This window comes from Coregonus lavaretus (assembly GCF_964263955.1).
Source record: "Coregonus lavaretus genome assembly, chromosome: 20".
NCBI classification, from domain to species: domain Eukaryota; kingdom Metazoa; phylum Chordata; class Actinopteri; order Salmoniformes; family Salmonidae; genus Coregonus; species Coregonus lavaretus.
The window spans coordinates 29,164,822-29,180,453 of NC_140007.1; the positions used below are offsets into that span (position 1 = coordinate 29,164,822).

The 15,632-nt window shown below is 40.6% G+C and overlaps 1 protein-coding gene across 1 annotated transcript in view; it reads left to right on the forward strand.

Moving 5' to 3' along the window:
• Positions 1-8,109: 8,109 nt before the first annotated feature.
• Positions 8,110-15,632, forward strand: part of LOC311148104 (immunoglobulin-like and fibronectin type III domain-containing protein 1) — a gene marked incomplete at both ends in the record, with an annotated part of 59,115 nt that continues 51,592 nt past the window's right edge. The window contains 5 exons of the mRNA XM_084185012.1: positions 8,110-8,158; positions 10,969-11,004; positions 14,748-14,870; positions 15,264-15,403; positions 15,488-15,587. Coding sequence (XP_084041138.1) covers positions 8,110-8,158; positions 10,969-11,004; positions 14,748-14,870; positions 15,264-15,403; positions 15,488-15,587 — 448 coding nt within the window. The remainder of the gene's footprint in view (positions 8,159-10,968; positions 11,005-14,747; positions 14,871-15,263; positions 15,404-15,487; positions 15,588-15,632) is intronic.

The following is a 15,632-nucleotide window of genomic DNA, read 5'->3' on the forward strand; positions in this document are numbered from 1 at the left end:
GATAATACTGACTGGACAACACCTTCCTGTGACCTTTCTGCAGCCGATTATTTTATGATGTATGCTTTAAGAATAGCATTTGATTTATTTATGTGGCCTTGATATGTGACCTGAACAGGTTGGCTGTGAATAGCATACCCACGTTGAGAGATAAATCACGTCTCTCCGCCAGAGACCCTCCTCTCACTCTCCATGCCTCTTCAGTAGCATGGGATCACTTGTTTACCCAACTTCTCAATATACTGTATTACCTCAGGCAGTGGTGGAAAAAGTACCCAATAATTGTCATACTTGAGTGAAAGTAAAAGATACCTTAATAGAAAACAACTCAAGTAAAAGTGAAAGTCACCCAGTAAACTACTAGTCTAAAAGTATTTGGTTTTAAATATACTTAAGTATCAAAAGTAAATGGAATTGCTAAAATAGTATCAAATGTAAAAGTATAAATCATTTCAAATTCCTTATATTAAGCAAACCAGATGGCAATATTCTTGTGTTTTGAATTTATGGATAGCCAGGGGCACACTCCAACACTCAGACATAATTTACAAACAAAGCATTTGTGTTTAGTGAGTCCACCAGATCAGAGGAAGTAGTGTTGACCAGGGATGTTCTCTTGATAAGTCTGTGTATGGGACCATTTTCTTGTCCTGCTTAGCATTCAAAATGTAACGAGTACTTTTGGGTGTCAGGGAAAATGCATGGAGTAAAAAGTACATTATTTTATTTAGGAATGTAGTGAAGTTAAAGTAGAAGTTGTCAAAAATATAAATAGTAAAGTACAGATACCTAAAAAAAACTACTTAAGTAGTACTTTAAAGTATTTTTACTTAAGTACTTTACACCACTGACCTCAGGCATGTCTGCTAAAACATGTATTTACTCTCCAGAGGCTGATTCAGGACTTTTACAAGCATTTCTAGAAGCTTAGAAGGGGTCATTTCACCACGACCTCACAAAATGATTTGTAGAATATTTGAAGAAGACATTTGATGAATGGCAGGTCATTTGAGTGACCACTTGGCAGACCACCCGGTACATGTTTTAGACCCTCTATGTCCATTTAGAGTCCTGTCTCTTGTTACTCTTGCACATAGTACAGGTATGGCTCATCTAGGCAAGAGGCCATGCTTACCATATACATTTTGATATATGAAATGTATTATTTTATTGTCTCAGAAGTACTACCCATCATTGCATACACGTATCAAAATTATTTTCCAGAGTTCTTCACCAACTACATCAGAGATGGCTGACATAGTTACGTTTAAAATGGCAAGATAACTGCTAACAAAAAAGTCAACTTCACTTGTTTTTTCTTCCTCTTTTCCTCATCGAGATCTGGTTATGTCTCTTGTTGTATTTTGAATGACCAGGCACCGGTGACATAACCCAAAGGCCGCCATGCTCCAATGAGGGGCCGGCCATTGCTGTCTAGTTAGCACCCAGGCGGCTCCTCTCAGTACTTGTCCATGGCCGGAATGATCACTATGTGCCATGACATTTTATCAATATAGAAAAGGATCAACGAAGGGACTTTAAGTCCTAATCCAGTAGGTTTATGTGGGATCATGCCTACTCAGGAGCCTATTTAGTTCCACTAGGGGAACTGTACGTGGAAGGACGAACATGGCAGGAGACTGGCACCACATGAAACTTGCTGGTCTTATTGAAAAAAACACATCCGGTGTTGTCAGCTGTGGCTTGTTATGATATTTGTACCTCCAGATGATTAGTATGTCATTCTTTTAGGATGGCTCACTTTAGAAAGGGAAGCTAGGCAAACTCATTGAACTTACAAATATGTTAATGTTGCTTAGATGAGAAACATCAAAAACGTCTAGACAGATATGAATGATAGCAAACATGTTTAGATGACGTATATTCACTTCTTGATGTAAACAAATATTAATGCTTGGGAAAAGGTACTATGGTCTGTATGCATTAAACTAGCAGCAAACAGCTTGGAAAGCATGTACGGCATTGTGGTGTGTCAGGGAAAGATCGCTGTCACCAACTACAACAACAGGACCAAGGCGTCGAAACCTCTTGCTCCCTGTGTTTTCATTTGCAGCGCAATGTAAGATGTTTTATTACCCAGTTTAAAATATCCTCTTTGTCCTTTCATCAATCATGGTCAAGTGACCGCATTTGTCATATCAAGTTTTGGGGACATGCAACCTTCAGCATAACAAGTTCATATTCTTGATTATTTATTCCACTATAAAGGATGGTGACATAGAAGCAAACTACAGAAAGACTAAAGAGTGTCTGTGCGAACAGTAATGATGCAAACATTGTACAAGCACAATACGTTGTATTCCCCAGTCGGTGTTCGGAATTCTCTTTTGGATCATGACCAGACTGTCAAAGCAGCAGTAATTACATAGAAGCCACTCTGACTGAGTGTGAAGGATTAAGATCTCAGAGATATCGGAAAGAGACACGTTCCCATGGAGAGGACCGAGTATAAACAGGCATTACACTCAGACCTCCTCATGCAAGTGTCTGCCATTGGAAATGCAGGAACAACTGCAAAAACAAAGTCTGTCAGACACGACTATCAGGCAGATGAGATAAGGTTTTGACTAGGCTGTTTTGACGCAAAGATCAACGGTGGTGTTTTCATGCTTAGTTTCCTGACTTCTTTATGCTATCAGTATCCTTTCAAATAAGTTATAATGTACAGTGCCGTGAAAAAGTATTTGCCCCCTTTCTGATTTTCTCTGTTTTTTTATATTTTTTACACTGAATGTTATCAGATCTTCAGCCAAAACCTAATATTACATAAAGGGAACCTAAGTAAAAAAAAAAAGCTTTTTTTTTGTTTAAAATAAACAAAGTTATGCAACACCCAATTCCCCTGTGTGAAAAAGTAATTGCCCCCTTACATTCAATAACTGGTTGTGTAACCTTTAGCTGCAATGACTGCAACCAAATGCTTCCTGTAGTTGTTGATCAGTCTCTCACATCGCTGTGGAGGAATTTTGGCCCACTCTTGCATGCAGAACTGCTTTAACTCAGTGACATTTGTGAGGTTTTCAAGCATGAACTGCTTGTTTCAAGTCCTGCCACAACATCTCAATTGGGATTAGGTCTGGACTTTGACTAGGCCATTCCAAAAAATGTATTAGCCATTTTCATGTAGACTTGATTGTGTGTTTTGGACCATTGTCTTGCTGCATGACCCAGCTGCGACGTGAGAGACTGATCAACAACTACAGGAAGCGTTTGGTGGCACAACCAGTTATTGAGTGTAAGGGGGCAATTACTTTTTCACACAGAGGCATTGGGTGTTGTATAACTTTGTTTATGTGTCACGCCCTGACTCTGGGAATTTGTTGAGTCAGGGTGTGTATTTTCTATGTGGTGATTGTCTATGTTGTATATTCTAGTATTTGTATTTCTATGTTGGCCGGTGTGGTTCCCAATCAGAGGCAGCTGTCGCTCGTTGTCTCTGATTGGGGACCATACTTAGGCAGCCTATTGGCACTAGTGGGTTGTGGGATCTTGTTCCGTGCTAGGTATGTTGTTTGTGTACCTTGGACTTCACGTTTCGTTTCTTGTTGTGTTTATAAGTCTAATAAACATGTATGCATATCACGCTGCGCCTTGGTCTCACCCGTCGATGAACGAACGTGACATTATGAAATAAGTATGTAATTGTTGTGTTATTTGTTCACTCAGGTTTACTTAATCTAATTTTAGGTTTTGGTTGAAGATCTGATAATATTCAGTATCAAAAATATGCAAAAATAGAGAAAAATAGAAATGAGGCAAATACTTTTTCACAGCACTGTATATTAGAGAAATGCTGAAACTGAGATCCTTGTATTGATGAAGGTGAAGTTCTCACAGAAGTTTTCCAAATCATTCAAAGCCCTTTAACTTTAGTTTAGGTCAATGCGTTTCCTTTTACAAGACTCCTAAGAGTCCCCCAATAACAACTGTCTCGGAGCACTAGCAGGAAGAGAACAAGATATGACACAATAGCGATAAGGTACCCTTGATTACGCATAACATGTTACATAATGCGTTTAGCTTGATGAAAAGGGACAAGTGACTCCTTCTTAACCTCAACCTCTGATGTCTACTTTGCAGTATCATCGCAGCTGATGAGCATTAGCACTATGAGAGGTCAGCTATGTGAGGTCAATATGAACCCACGTTGTGTTTGTCAAGCCATATAGGAAGCATATGGTGTCACTGTCATTTCACCTTGATGAAATAACTACAATATTCTTTGAAGTGTTTTTTTAGCGATAACACTAGTTGACCGTTGAATAGAGGCATATAAGAAATGAAAACGAATTATGTTAATAACGTATCTTGCATTTGAAACAATCCCCATTTTCTGTTTGAATTAAAGGAGCTAGTGAATAAGATACATCTACTCTCTCATTGATTGATATAGGCACTGTATGTGTGACAAGATTTGAATACCAAGCTAATGTCTACATAACTTTAAAAATGGAGACCACCACACCAATCATGTTTATTTCAGCAAATGTTTATGTAAAGATGGCTAGACTGTCACCAGTCATTATGTGGTGTAGAGAAACTCATCGCTGACAATCTGTTGGTACCCCTCACTCCATCATCCTTTTCAACACATATCCCTCCACCCCCAGACCACCCTCCTCCCCTTTTGAGGAACCGTCTGCCTAAATACAGGGAGAGCCTCCTCTTGATCAGAGTCACTGTGTCTGGTTACTAACTGCCTGGTAGAGAAATCAAACCAGTTTCCCCCAAAGGATTTACTACAAAGCAAAACCTTGAGGGCAGCGAGAAAATACCCAAAGAAATACCCAAAGAAATCCCCAAGCCATCAAATACAGTCAGAGTTGGACTAATAGGACGTGAGCTGTAGACAGGCGACAGGCAGGTAAGCTACCTTTAACTGACCATTGTAAGATCATACTGAGTAGGGTCACCACAGACATTTCGTTTCCTGGGACCATAAAACAGATTTCAATCCCAGGTGTACCTGAAATGTACCTGCAGAGGTTTAAGTTATACTGGATTTTGAAAAAACAAACACCCTGAGTGTTCTACACTGGACCAATACTGTATTTTCCCCAATTACACTATCTCTGTGATGACTTGATTAATGTCGTCAATTTATTATAATGCAATATTTCCTGCTTCACACAATTAATGTAATTCATGTCATGTGGTTTTAAGTTCTGGTAGGCTATATAAAATAAAATAAAACTGCCTTTCACTTTATAATCATCTCTAATTACAAAAATATAAGATCATTTTTGTATTTCTTTCTTGATTGATAATGTCCTCATCGGAGTCAAAAAAGACATGCTATGGATTAAATGTCAGGCCATGGAACCCATGATGTGTTGGACCACATGTAGTAAGGTCAGGCGCAGTGAAGACCACAGGAGATTTGTGGCACCTTAATTGGGGAGGACGGGCTCATGGTAATGGCTGGTGCGGAATCTGTGGAATGGTATCAAATACATCAAACACATGGTTTCCATGTGTTTGATGCCATACCATTGACTCCGTTCCAGACATTTGTATAAGCTGTCCTCCCCTCAGCAGCCTCCACTGGTAAAGACATATGAAGTCATTGCAGTAGGCAGGCCTGGGTTCAAATACTATTTGAAATCTTTCAAATACTTTGAGTGTTTGCCTGGAGAGCCAGGTGGTCAGCCTTTGGATTTTTTAGACTCTTCTATTGGTTGCATTGCTCAATCATGCACATATACAGTATTTGCAATTATTTAAAATAGTATTTGATCCCAGGTCTGGCAGTAGGTTACCAGCAGGGTCACAGCTAACTATAGCGTGAGATGTGTGCACAGTCAGTGTTTGTCCTGTTACTGTTATGACTCATGGGACAGAGAGGAACATGACAGGAAGGGAATGCTTGGCACCCTGATGTTCATTCCAGTCATATACGTTTTATTTAGTATAGTGCTCTGACTGCCAAGATGTGATGACCCTCAAATCCCTTTGGGCCACTTTCCCTGTAGCATTAATGCTTTAATTCAAACTACTGTAGCTCTTAGGAATTTCTAAACATTAAGGTTCAGAGTTTGCCATTTTGTTCAGCAGGTTTGATTTATTGTACTCACATCAGCTAAGCATATACTTCTTGTTTTGGAATGTCTTCTTGTTTTCCCTTTTTTTTTAGGATTCAAAGCAAATACTGTACTCAACACCAATCTCTCAGATCAGCTTGTGAGGAAATGTGAGGGTAGCCCAGCACTCTGATTTGTAAAACTCAACTGTCTGTGCCCATATTTCGCCAGGCTTAGCCTCTCACTATGTATCAGTTGGCAGGTACACATGCAAGTGAAGTTCAAATGGTTTAGACTTAGAGCATGGAACGCTCAATTAGAACAGCATGTGCGTTATTGACAAGGTCCGCTATCTTAATAATCAATCACATTTATTTCATAAAGCCCTTTTTACATCAGCAGTTGTCACAAAGTGCTTTATAATAAGACATATCCACAGCTCTAAACTTTTGAGAATTGCCTCTCATACCAAGACTAGTGTTGCAAAGCTACCAGTAATTTACCAAATTATCGAAATATTCTGTAATTTTGGTAATTAACAGAAAATCTATGGCAAACTATTGTAGCGTTGGTAATTTATGCTGTGTTCATATATATATATTATAATTTGTTTATATCAGTGTCCATATTGTCCATGAGTTTCTAGTAGATAAATCATATGGTTCAAGAGAAAATAGCCTAAATAATGAAAAAAGCATCTAATCTTTTTTATTACCTCTGCAACCTGTCCAACTATTGACTTTTTTTCACAACTGCCACCAGTTTGACGCCAAAACATTGACAACAAATACATGTTGACAGTGAAACAAATAAAAGTATATATATATAAATATATATATATATATATAAAGGATATTTCATGCTGAAACCCCCATATTAAACACCAATGGTATTCAATTGGTTGATGGTTTATATTTAGGATACTGTTTTACAGCTTTGTCATTGTATTCTTTATTTAAAAATCATGTTAATAAAGTATTTCATATATTTTACATGTGATAAAGCCACACAGAAGGCCAGAGATTATTACAGACATCTGTGATAATGTGAAGTACCCAAAAGGGTACTTTATGTAATAGATTACATAAAATCCTTGAAAGATACCAACATTCTGGTAGTTTAGTTGTAAAATTTGAATGTTTCCAGTATTATACCCTCCCTTTGCAACCCTAACCAAGCCCCTTATGCTTTTCAGCTGCAATTACCTTAGTCTGCCACTTTTTGGCAAGACAATTCTTAGACTGCATTTTCACAGGCACTCTAATTCTGATATTTTGCCAATAATTGTTTTTTTAACCAATCAGATCAGATCAAAAAAAACTTTGATGACCTTACTATTTCTATCTGCTTACCTATTCAAGTATAACCACTCCAGTCATTTGTACAATCTTGGTGATAGCATGGTCATAGTTTTATGAGGTATGTACCCTATCACATGCACAGGGTTAGTCTTGGCTGTTAAATGAAAGTTAATAAATCTTCTGAATCCCATGTAATTAAATTGGCTTCTGACAGTTTATAAAGACAACACCACACAATAAGATGAATGGCAATGCACTGTATGCTGTATCTTTACCAGATTATTAGAAACACACACACACACACACACACACACACACACACACACACACACACACACACACAGACACTTTGCCTTGCTCAAGATACACCATCATATGCATCCCATAAATAATGAATATTGTCAGCAAACAACAAGGAAGGTTTCATCTCTTAAGATGAAATACAGTCTCCAGTACAACACACTGTGCACCCTGAGCATGTGTCATTGTCACTGTTATGAGCAGTGGTCACTATCAGTCAAACAGGAGAAGGGCATCAGCCTAAAGTTCAAACACGACATGCATCCTTCACACTTCACATTTAATGGACACCTCAACAAGTGCAACACTTTACAGATGACATGTCAACATTGCCTTCTGGAGACAGACATACAGCTCAGCTGTGTTCAGGAACTAAGTAATCAATCAATTTATGTTTACATTATGTTTTCATTTACAGAGAGCCCCCTGACTGACTGAGCTTTTGGATCACACACACATCTGCCAAGATGTGGAAGAAGTCAAAGGTCACAGACCAGACAGCCACTGGCCAAGGAGGTACTGTATACATGAGTGTTCCTTTCTCTCCTTCCTAATTCCAGTACAGTACATAAGACAGAGAAGACATCAAACATCAAGCGTTATCTTCAGAAGGCCCCCAATTATTGCCAGAGAAAATAAAGATGGAAAGACCTTGTGGTTCACTGTGGTATTGCAGTAGCCTATATTGGCAGCATTCTCCACATGACCAAAAGTATTTGGACACCTGCTCGTCGAACCGTTTGTGTATGGACCTCACTTTGTGCACGGGGCATTGTCATGCTGAAACAGGAAAGGGCCTTCCCCAAACTGTTGCCACAAATTTGGAAGCACAGAATCATCTATAATGGCATTGTATGCTGTAGTGTTAAGATTTCCCTTCACTGGAAATAAGGAGCCTAGACCGAACCATGAAAAACAGCCCCAGACCATTATTCCTCCTCCACCAAACTTTACAGTTGGCACTAGCATTGAGGCAGATAGCATTTGCCTGGCATCTGCAAAACCTGTCAGACTGCCAGATGGTGAAGCGTGATTCATCACTCCAGAGAATGCATTTCCACTGCTCCAGAGTCCAATGGCGGCGAGCTTTACACCACTCCAGCCGGCGCCTGACATTGCGCATGATGATCTTAGGCTTATGTGCGGCTGCTCGGCCATGGAAACCCATTTCATGAAGCTCCCGACTAACAGTTCTTGTGCTGACTTTGCTTCCAGAGGCAGTTTGGAAGTCGGTAGTGAGTGTTGCAACCGCTTCAGCACTCGGCGGTCTCGTTCTGTGAGCTTGTGTGGCCTACCACTTTGCGAATTAGCCGTTGTTGCTCCTAGACATTTCCACTTCACAATAACAGCACTTACAGTTGACCGGGGCAGCTCTAGCAGTGTAGAAATATGACAAACTGATTTGTTGGAAAGGTGGCATCCTATGACGGTGCCACGTTGAAAGTCACTGAGCTCTTCAGTAAGGCCATTCTACGGCCAATGTTTGTCTATGGAGATTGCATGGCTGTGTGCTTGATTTTAAACACCTGTCAGCAACAGGTGTGGCTGAATTAGCCGAATATACTAATTTGAAGGGGTGTCCACATACTTTGGTATATACAGTGCTGTGAAAAAGTATTTGCCCCCTTTCTAATTTTCTTTACTTTTGCATATTTCTTATTCTGAACATTAATGGGATAATGGGAACCATGTCATCCAAAAAGTTATACTTTTGACTCATCTGTCCATAGAACATTCTTCCAAGAGTCTTGATGATCATCCAGGTGCTTCCAGGTGCTTTTTGGTAAACTTGTCAACTTTTTGGACGAGATGGGTCCCATTATGTCTGGCTAAAACAAAACACTGCATTTCACAGTAAGAACCTCATACCAACGGTCAAGCATGGTGAAGGTAGTGTGATGGTTTGGGGATGCTTTTCTGCCTCAGAAAGGGGGCAAATACTTTTTCACGGCACTGTATAGTGTATGTTGGCAGAAAGCCTGCTTTAGCATTGCTACTTATTCTGGCCAAGTAAAACTATGTTTGATAATAGCTGGGTTACAAAAATGCTTTAATCATGCAAACTATTTTTTTCTGGCACCAATTATTTTCCCATCATGCACAGGAGAATTTGTTTGACCTTTTTTCATTTTGCGAAAAGGCTGTCCTTAGGGAACCTAATGGAGTGAAGAAATTGTACTTTGGTTATTTATTCATGCAGTGTGGCTAGTGGGCCCTAAAGGAACTGATGAGACAAACATTTCAGCTATTTGCTTTATGGTAAATGTGTAAAAAGATACTACTGAGGACCACAGAATGGCAATATCAGGGCTCCTGACAACTCTTAACTCTCAGGCACTATGGATGTGCCAAGGTGCCTGAACAGTCTATTATGAGATGAACCACCCCAAGAAAAACCACAACACAAGGAATTGATTACATCAAATGTTGGTCACCAAAATAAGAACATCTTGTTTCAAGCGATCAGCAGTTTCAGAAGAGGCGACTGTAAGACCCAAGACAATGAACAAGACAGGATGGAACTCGGTTTCAAATTAATGTTCAGTCTCATTGAATATTGAACATTGCAGATGAGGCCGAGTCGCAAATGGAGGGTTGTCTCCTTTATACACAATGGCAGCTCTTTGAAATATAACCATTCAATCAGAGTTGACCATAAACACAAGAACATTGGAATTGCCCTGAGGATGGGGAGGGAGGACCATGAAATCAAGCTCTAGGGTCTAGTACCATGTCTCACAGGAGATTTAAAAAATCTCTACAACACTGAAATTGTCTGAGATTCAGACACATCTGCAAGAAATGAATGAAGTTGTATTGCCCTACTAACTTGCTCCTTGTAGTAGCATTAGTTAAATTCATTAGGGATATGTCTTTAACTATTGTCCTTAAATGTACAAAACTACATTCCAAATCTAGCGAAATGTCTTTGTACCTGTATTTGTCTTTCCCCCCTTTTATTAAATTGGTCACACTTTACTTTAAGCCAACAATCCTTCATTACTTGTTTTAGGCATACAGTATATGAGCCTTTTTGGTGATGTATTGTAAGGCTTAAATAGTATGTTACCTAATTTGTTAATGTATGGCTTTAAGTGTTAAAAATGTATTGTATGTCTCCATGTTGGAATCTATCCTGTCTTTATCATACATACCGTAATGTATGAGGATTCTATTGTCTCTCTGCCATTCTGCCAAAGTAGTAGGCCTCAACCATGTCTTTGCCAGAAAGGTACTTCTCCTCTCCCTCACCCCAAGTCCTTACCAGGATTAATATTTCTTGTCCCCTCTGCTTCCATGTCATCCCTTTGTCTTTGCACGCCCAGGCCCTTCAGAGGCTGAACAGGAAGAAGATAAAAAAGGTAGGACAGTGATGATCAAAAAGCAAGTTTAGCTTTTTCACTCACTGGTGTTTTGGTTTTCAAATTCCATACATTGAGGTCAATTGATTTTGATTGGTTGTCCTGAGATTAGAAATATTCTGGGCAATTAATTAAATCAGTTAACCTCATTCTGCCTTCAGGGCAGATCTGAACTCTGGTCAGATTTGAAGATGAAAAACACAAACAAACAAAATGTTCAAGCTATTTTTGATTCAAACAACAGTGGTATAGTATCTGTGTTGTATTCATGTTTAAGGAGATTGTGTAGTATGTATTATTGATGCCCGTTCCCCTGGAATGCACATACCGGGAAATATAAATGTTTATTTTCTTAAGAAATGGTAAGACAGAGGTAAACTGTAATCAATGTACTTCAGCATAAAGATGTTGGTTTACCTTTGATGTCTACATTCTGCTACGTAAAATATAAAAATACAAAAACTCTGATGTGACAAAAAACTTCCTAAAACTCTGAGCCATTCTCCTGTGTGAAAATGTAAAATGCTATTCACATTCAAGGACAAGAATAGTTTGTAAACAATTGTCTGCCCAGTGCATTTTGGATGTTTATTGTCCTGTCATGTGAACAGCAAAGGCATTGGAACCATTTCCAGTACCTCACTTGTGGAAAAGCATGTCATGACTGACATCTGCTGGTAGGGATAAGAAGTCAGCTAAAGCCCAACCTAAATTTAGGTCATGCAAAATAAACAACCTGGCCAGAGATGCAGCAGATGCATAATATGTTAAAGATATATATATACACATGTATATATATATATATATATATATATATATATATATACAGTACCAGTTTCAAGAACTTTGAAAGTTTCTTTAAGTGCAGTCGCAAAAACGATCAAGCGCTATGATGAAACTGGCTGTCATGAGGACCGCCACAGGAAAGGAAGACCCAGAGTTACCTCTGCTGCAGAGGATAAGTGCATTAGAGTTACCAGCTTCAGAAATTGCAGCCCAAATAAATGCTTCACAGTTCAAGTAACAGACACATCTCAACATCAACTGTTCAGAGGGGACTGTGTGAATCAGGCCTTCATGGTCGAATTGCTGCAAAGAAACCACTACTAAAGGACACCAATAAGAGGAAGGGACCTGCTTGGGCCAAGAAACACGAGCAATGGACATTAGACCGATAGAAATTGGAGATTTTTGGTGTCTTTGTGAGACGCGGTGTGGGTGATCGGATAATCTCCGCATGTGTATTTCCAACCGTAAAGCATGGAGGAGGAGGTGTTATGGTGTGGGGTTGCTTTGCTGGTGACACTGTCTGTGATTTATTTAGAATTCAAGGCACACTTAACCAGCATGACTACCAAAGCATTCTGCAGCGATACGCCATCCCATCTGGTTTGGACTTAGTGGGACTATCATTTGTTTTTCAACAAGACAATGACCCAACACACCTCCAGGCTGTGTAAGGGCTATTTGACCAAAAAGGAGAGTGATAGAGTGCTGCATCAGATGACCTGGCCTCCACAATCCCCCAACCTCAACCCAATTGAGATAGTTTGGGATGAGTCAGACAGCAGAGTGAAGGAAAAGCATCCAACAAGTGCTCAGCATATGTGTGAACTCCTTCAAGACTGTTGGAAAAGCTTTCCAGGTGAAGCTGTTTGAGAGAATCAAGGCAAAGGGTGGCTATTTGAAGAATCTCAAATATAAAATATATTTTGATTTGTTTAACACTTTTTCGGTTACTACATGATTCCATATGTGTTATTTCATAGTTTTGATGTCTTCACTATTATTCTACAATGTAAAAAATAGTACAAATAAAGAAAAACCCTTGAATGAGTAGGTGCGTCCAAACTTTTGACTGGTACTGGATATATATATACAGTATATATAAACTCAGCAAAAAATTAAACGTCCCTTTTTCAGTACCCTGTCTTTCAAAGATAATTTGTAAAAATCCAACTAACTTCACAGATCTTCATTGTAAAGGGTTTAAACACTGTTTCCCATGCTTGTTCAATGAACCATAAACAATTAATGAACATGCACCTGTGGAACAGTCGTTAAGACACTAACAGCTAATGAAGGTCACAGTTATGAAAACTTAGGACACTAAAGAGGCCTTTCTACTGACTCTGAAAAACACCAAAAGAAAGATGCCCAGGGTCCCTGCTCATCTGCGTGAACATGCCTTAGGCATGCTGCAAGGAGGCATGAGGACTGCAGATGTGGCCAGGGCAATGACGCCTAAGACAGCGCTACAGGGAGACAGGACGGACATCTGATCGTCCCCGCAGTGGCAGACCACGTGTAACAACACCTGCACAGGTACATCCGAACATCACACCTGCGGGACAGGTACAGGATGGCAACAACAACTGCCCGAGTTACACCAGGAACGCACAATCTCGCCATCATTACTAAGACTGTCCGCAATAGGCTGAGAGAGGCTGGACTAAGGCCTCGTTTGGGTGTAGGGTCTGATCAGAGCCTGAAGGTAAGGAGGTGCCATTCCCCTCAGCTCCGTAGGCAAGCACCATGGTCTTGTAGTAGATGCGAGCCTCAACTGGAAGCCAGTGGAGTGTGCGGAGGAGCCGGGTGACATGAGAGAACTTGGAAAGGTTGAACACCAGACGGGCTGCAGCGTTCTGGATAAGTTGTAGGGGTTTAATGGCACAGGCAGGGAGCCCAGCCAACAGCGAGTTGCAGTAATCGAGACGGGAGATGACAAGTGCCTGGATTAGGACCTGTGCCGCTTTCTGTGTAAGGCAGGGTCGTACTCTGCGAATGTTGTAGAGCATGAACCTGCAGGATCGGGTCACCACTTTGATGTTAGCGGAGAACGACAGGGTGTCCCCCAGGGTCACGCCAAGGTTCTTTGCACTCTGGGAGGAGGACACAATGGAGTTGTCAACCGTGATGGCGAGATCATGGAGCGGGCAGTCCTTCCCCAGGAGGAAGAGCAGCTCCGTCTTGCCGAGGTTCAGCTTGAGGTGGTGATCCGACATCCACACTGATATGTCTGCCAGACATGCAGAGATGCGATTCGCCACCTGGTTATCAGAAGGGGGAAAGGAGAAAATGAATTGTGTGTTGTCTGCGTAGCAATGATAGGAGAGACCATGTGAGGATATGACAGAGCCAAGTGACTTGGTGTATAGAGAGAATAGGAGAGGGCCTAGAACTGAGCCCTGGGGGACACCAGTGATGAGAGCACGTGGTGCGGAGACAGATTCTCGCCACGCCACCTGGTAGGAGCGACCTGTCAGGTAGGACGCAATCCAAGAGTGAGCAGCGCTGGAGATGCCTAACTCGGAGAGGGTGGAGAGGAGGATCTGATGGTTCACAGTATCAAAGGCAGCAGATAGGTCTAGAAGGATAAGAGCAGAGGAGAGAGAGTTAGCTTTAGCAGTGCGGAGAGCCTCCGTGACACAGAGAAGAGCAGTCTCAGTTGAATGACCAGTCTTGAAACCTGACTGGTTTGGATCAAGAAGGTCATTCTGAGAGAGATAGCAGGAGAGTTGGCTATAGACGGCACGCTCAAGAGTTTTGGAGAGAAAAGAAAGAGGGGATACTGGTCTGTAGTTGTTGACATCGGAGGGATCGAGTGTAGGTTTTTAATAATTGATCAATTACATTTTTGTGCAGTTCATGTTTTTATTCATTGGTTGGATTTATGTTTTTGTTTAACATTTGTTGGGGCTTAATCAGACTTATTTTTCTCTTGCTTCTCATCTTTTCTCCAGCTGGCATCAAGAAGAGGTCCAAGGTCCCTGGGGTTATGATCACGCAGTTTATAGAGGATCTACCGGAGGGCAAGAGCACCCCAGACTTCCTTCGCAAACCCATCGCTCTAACCATTCAAGAGGGTGAGCCCCCAGGGTGTTATAGGAGATCTTTATCAGGCCTAGGCCCTCTTAGTGTTGGTCTATGTGCTCAGAGGCGTCATGCCCATAGTTGGCACAGGGGCACGTGCCCCCTAAGATTTGTCAAACATTTTTAAATACATTTTTTTTCTCTGTAATACTATAAGTTCCCAATCTCCCAAACTCATAACTAGCTACCAAGAAGCCATTTCAGGCTATCAATCAAGTTAGAGTAGCTAGCTTGTCTAACTATCTTAGCTGGCATGCCTGCTGGCAAGGTTGGTAGACTTTACAAAAGCAAGCAATAACTAAATAAGACTCACATTCCTTTCAATCCTTTTTCACGTTGGGATTGGGGTATTTTATAATGAATCAATGTTTTTGCTCATCCTACAGGTAAATTAGCAATTTTCAAAGCCCATGTGTGTGGGGATCCCAAACCAGAGGTGACATGGGGAAGAGCTAAAGGGGATATGTCAGACACAGAAAGATTTCAAAAGAAATATGATGAACCTACTGGTGAATACACTTTAGAGGTGAGTCTAAACTTGTGCACAAGAGTGTGCATATAACCCATGATTCTGTTCAGTTGTGATTAAACAGTTAATTTATTTCACCAGATTCCCAGAGTGTCTGGAGAGGAGGCAGACACTTACAAATGCTATGCTACCAATGAATATGGCAAGGCTATTTGCACCGCTGCATTGAATGTGATTGAGGGTGAGAATGCTTGTTTCTTTACACTTCATATAACTTACTTTACAT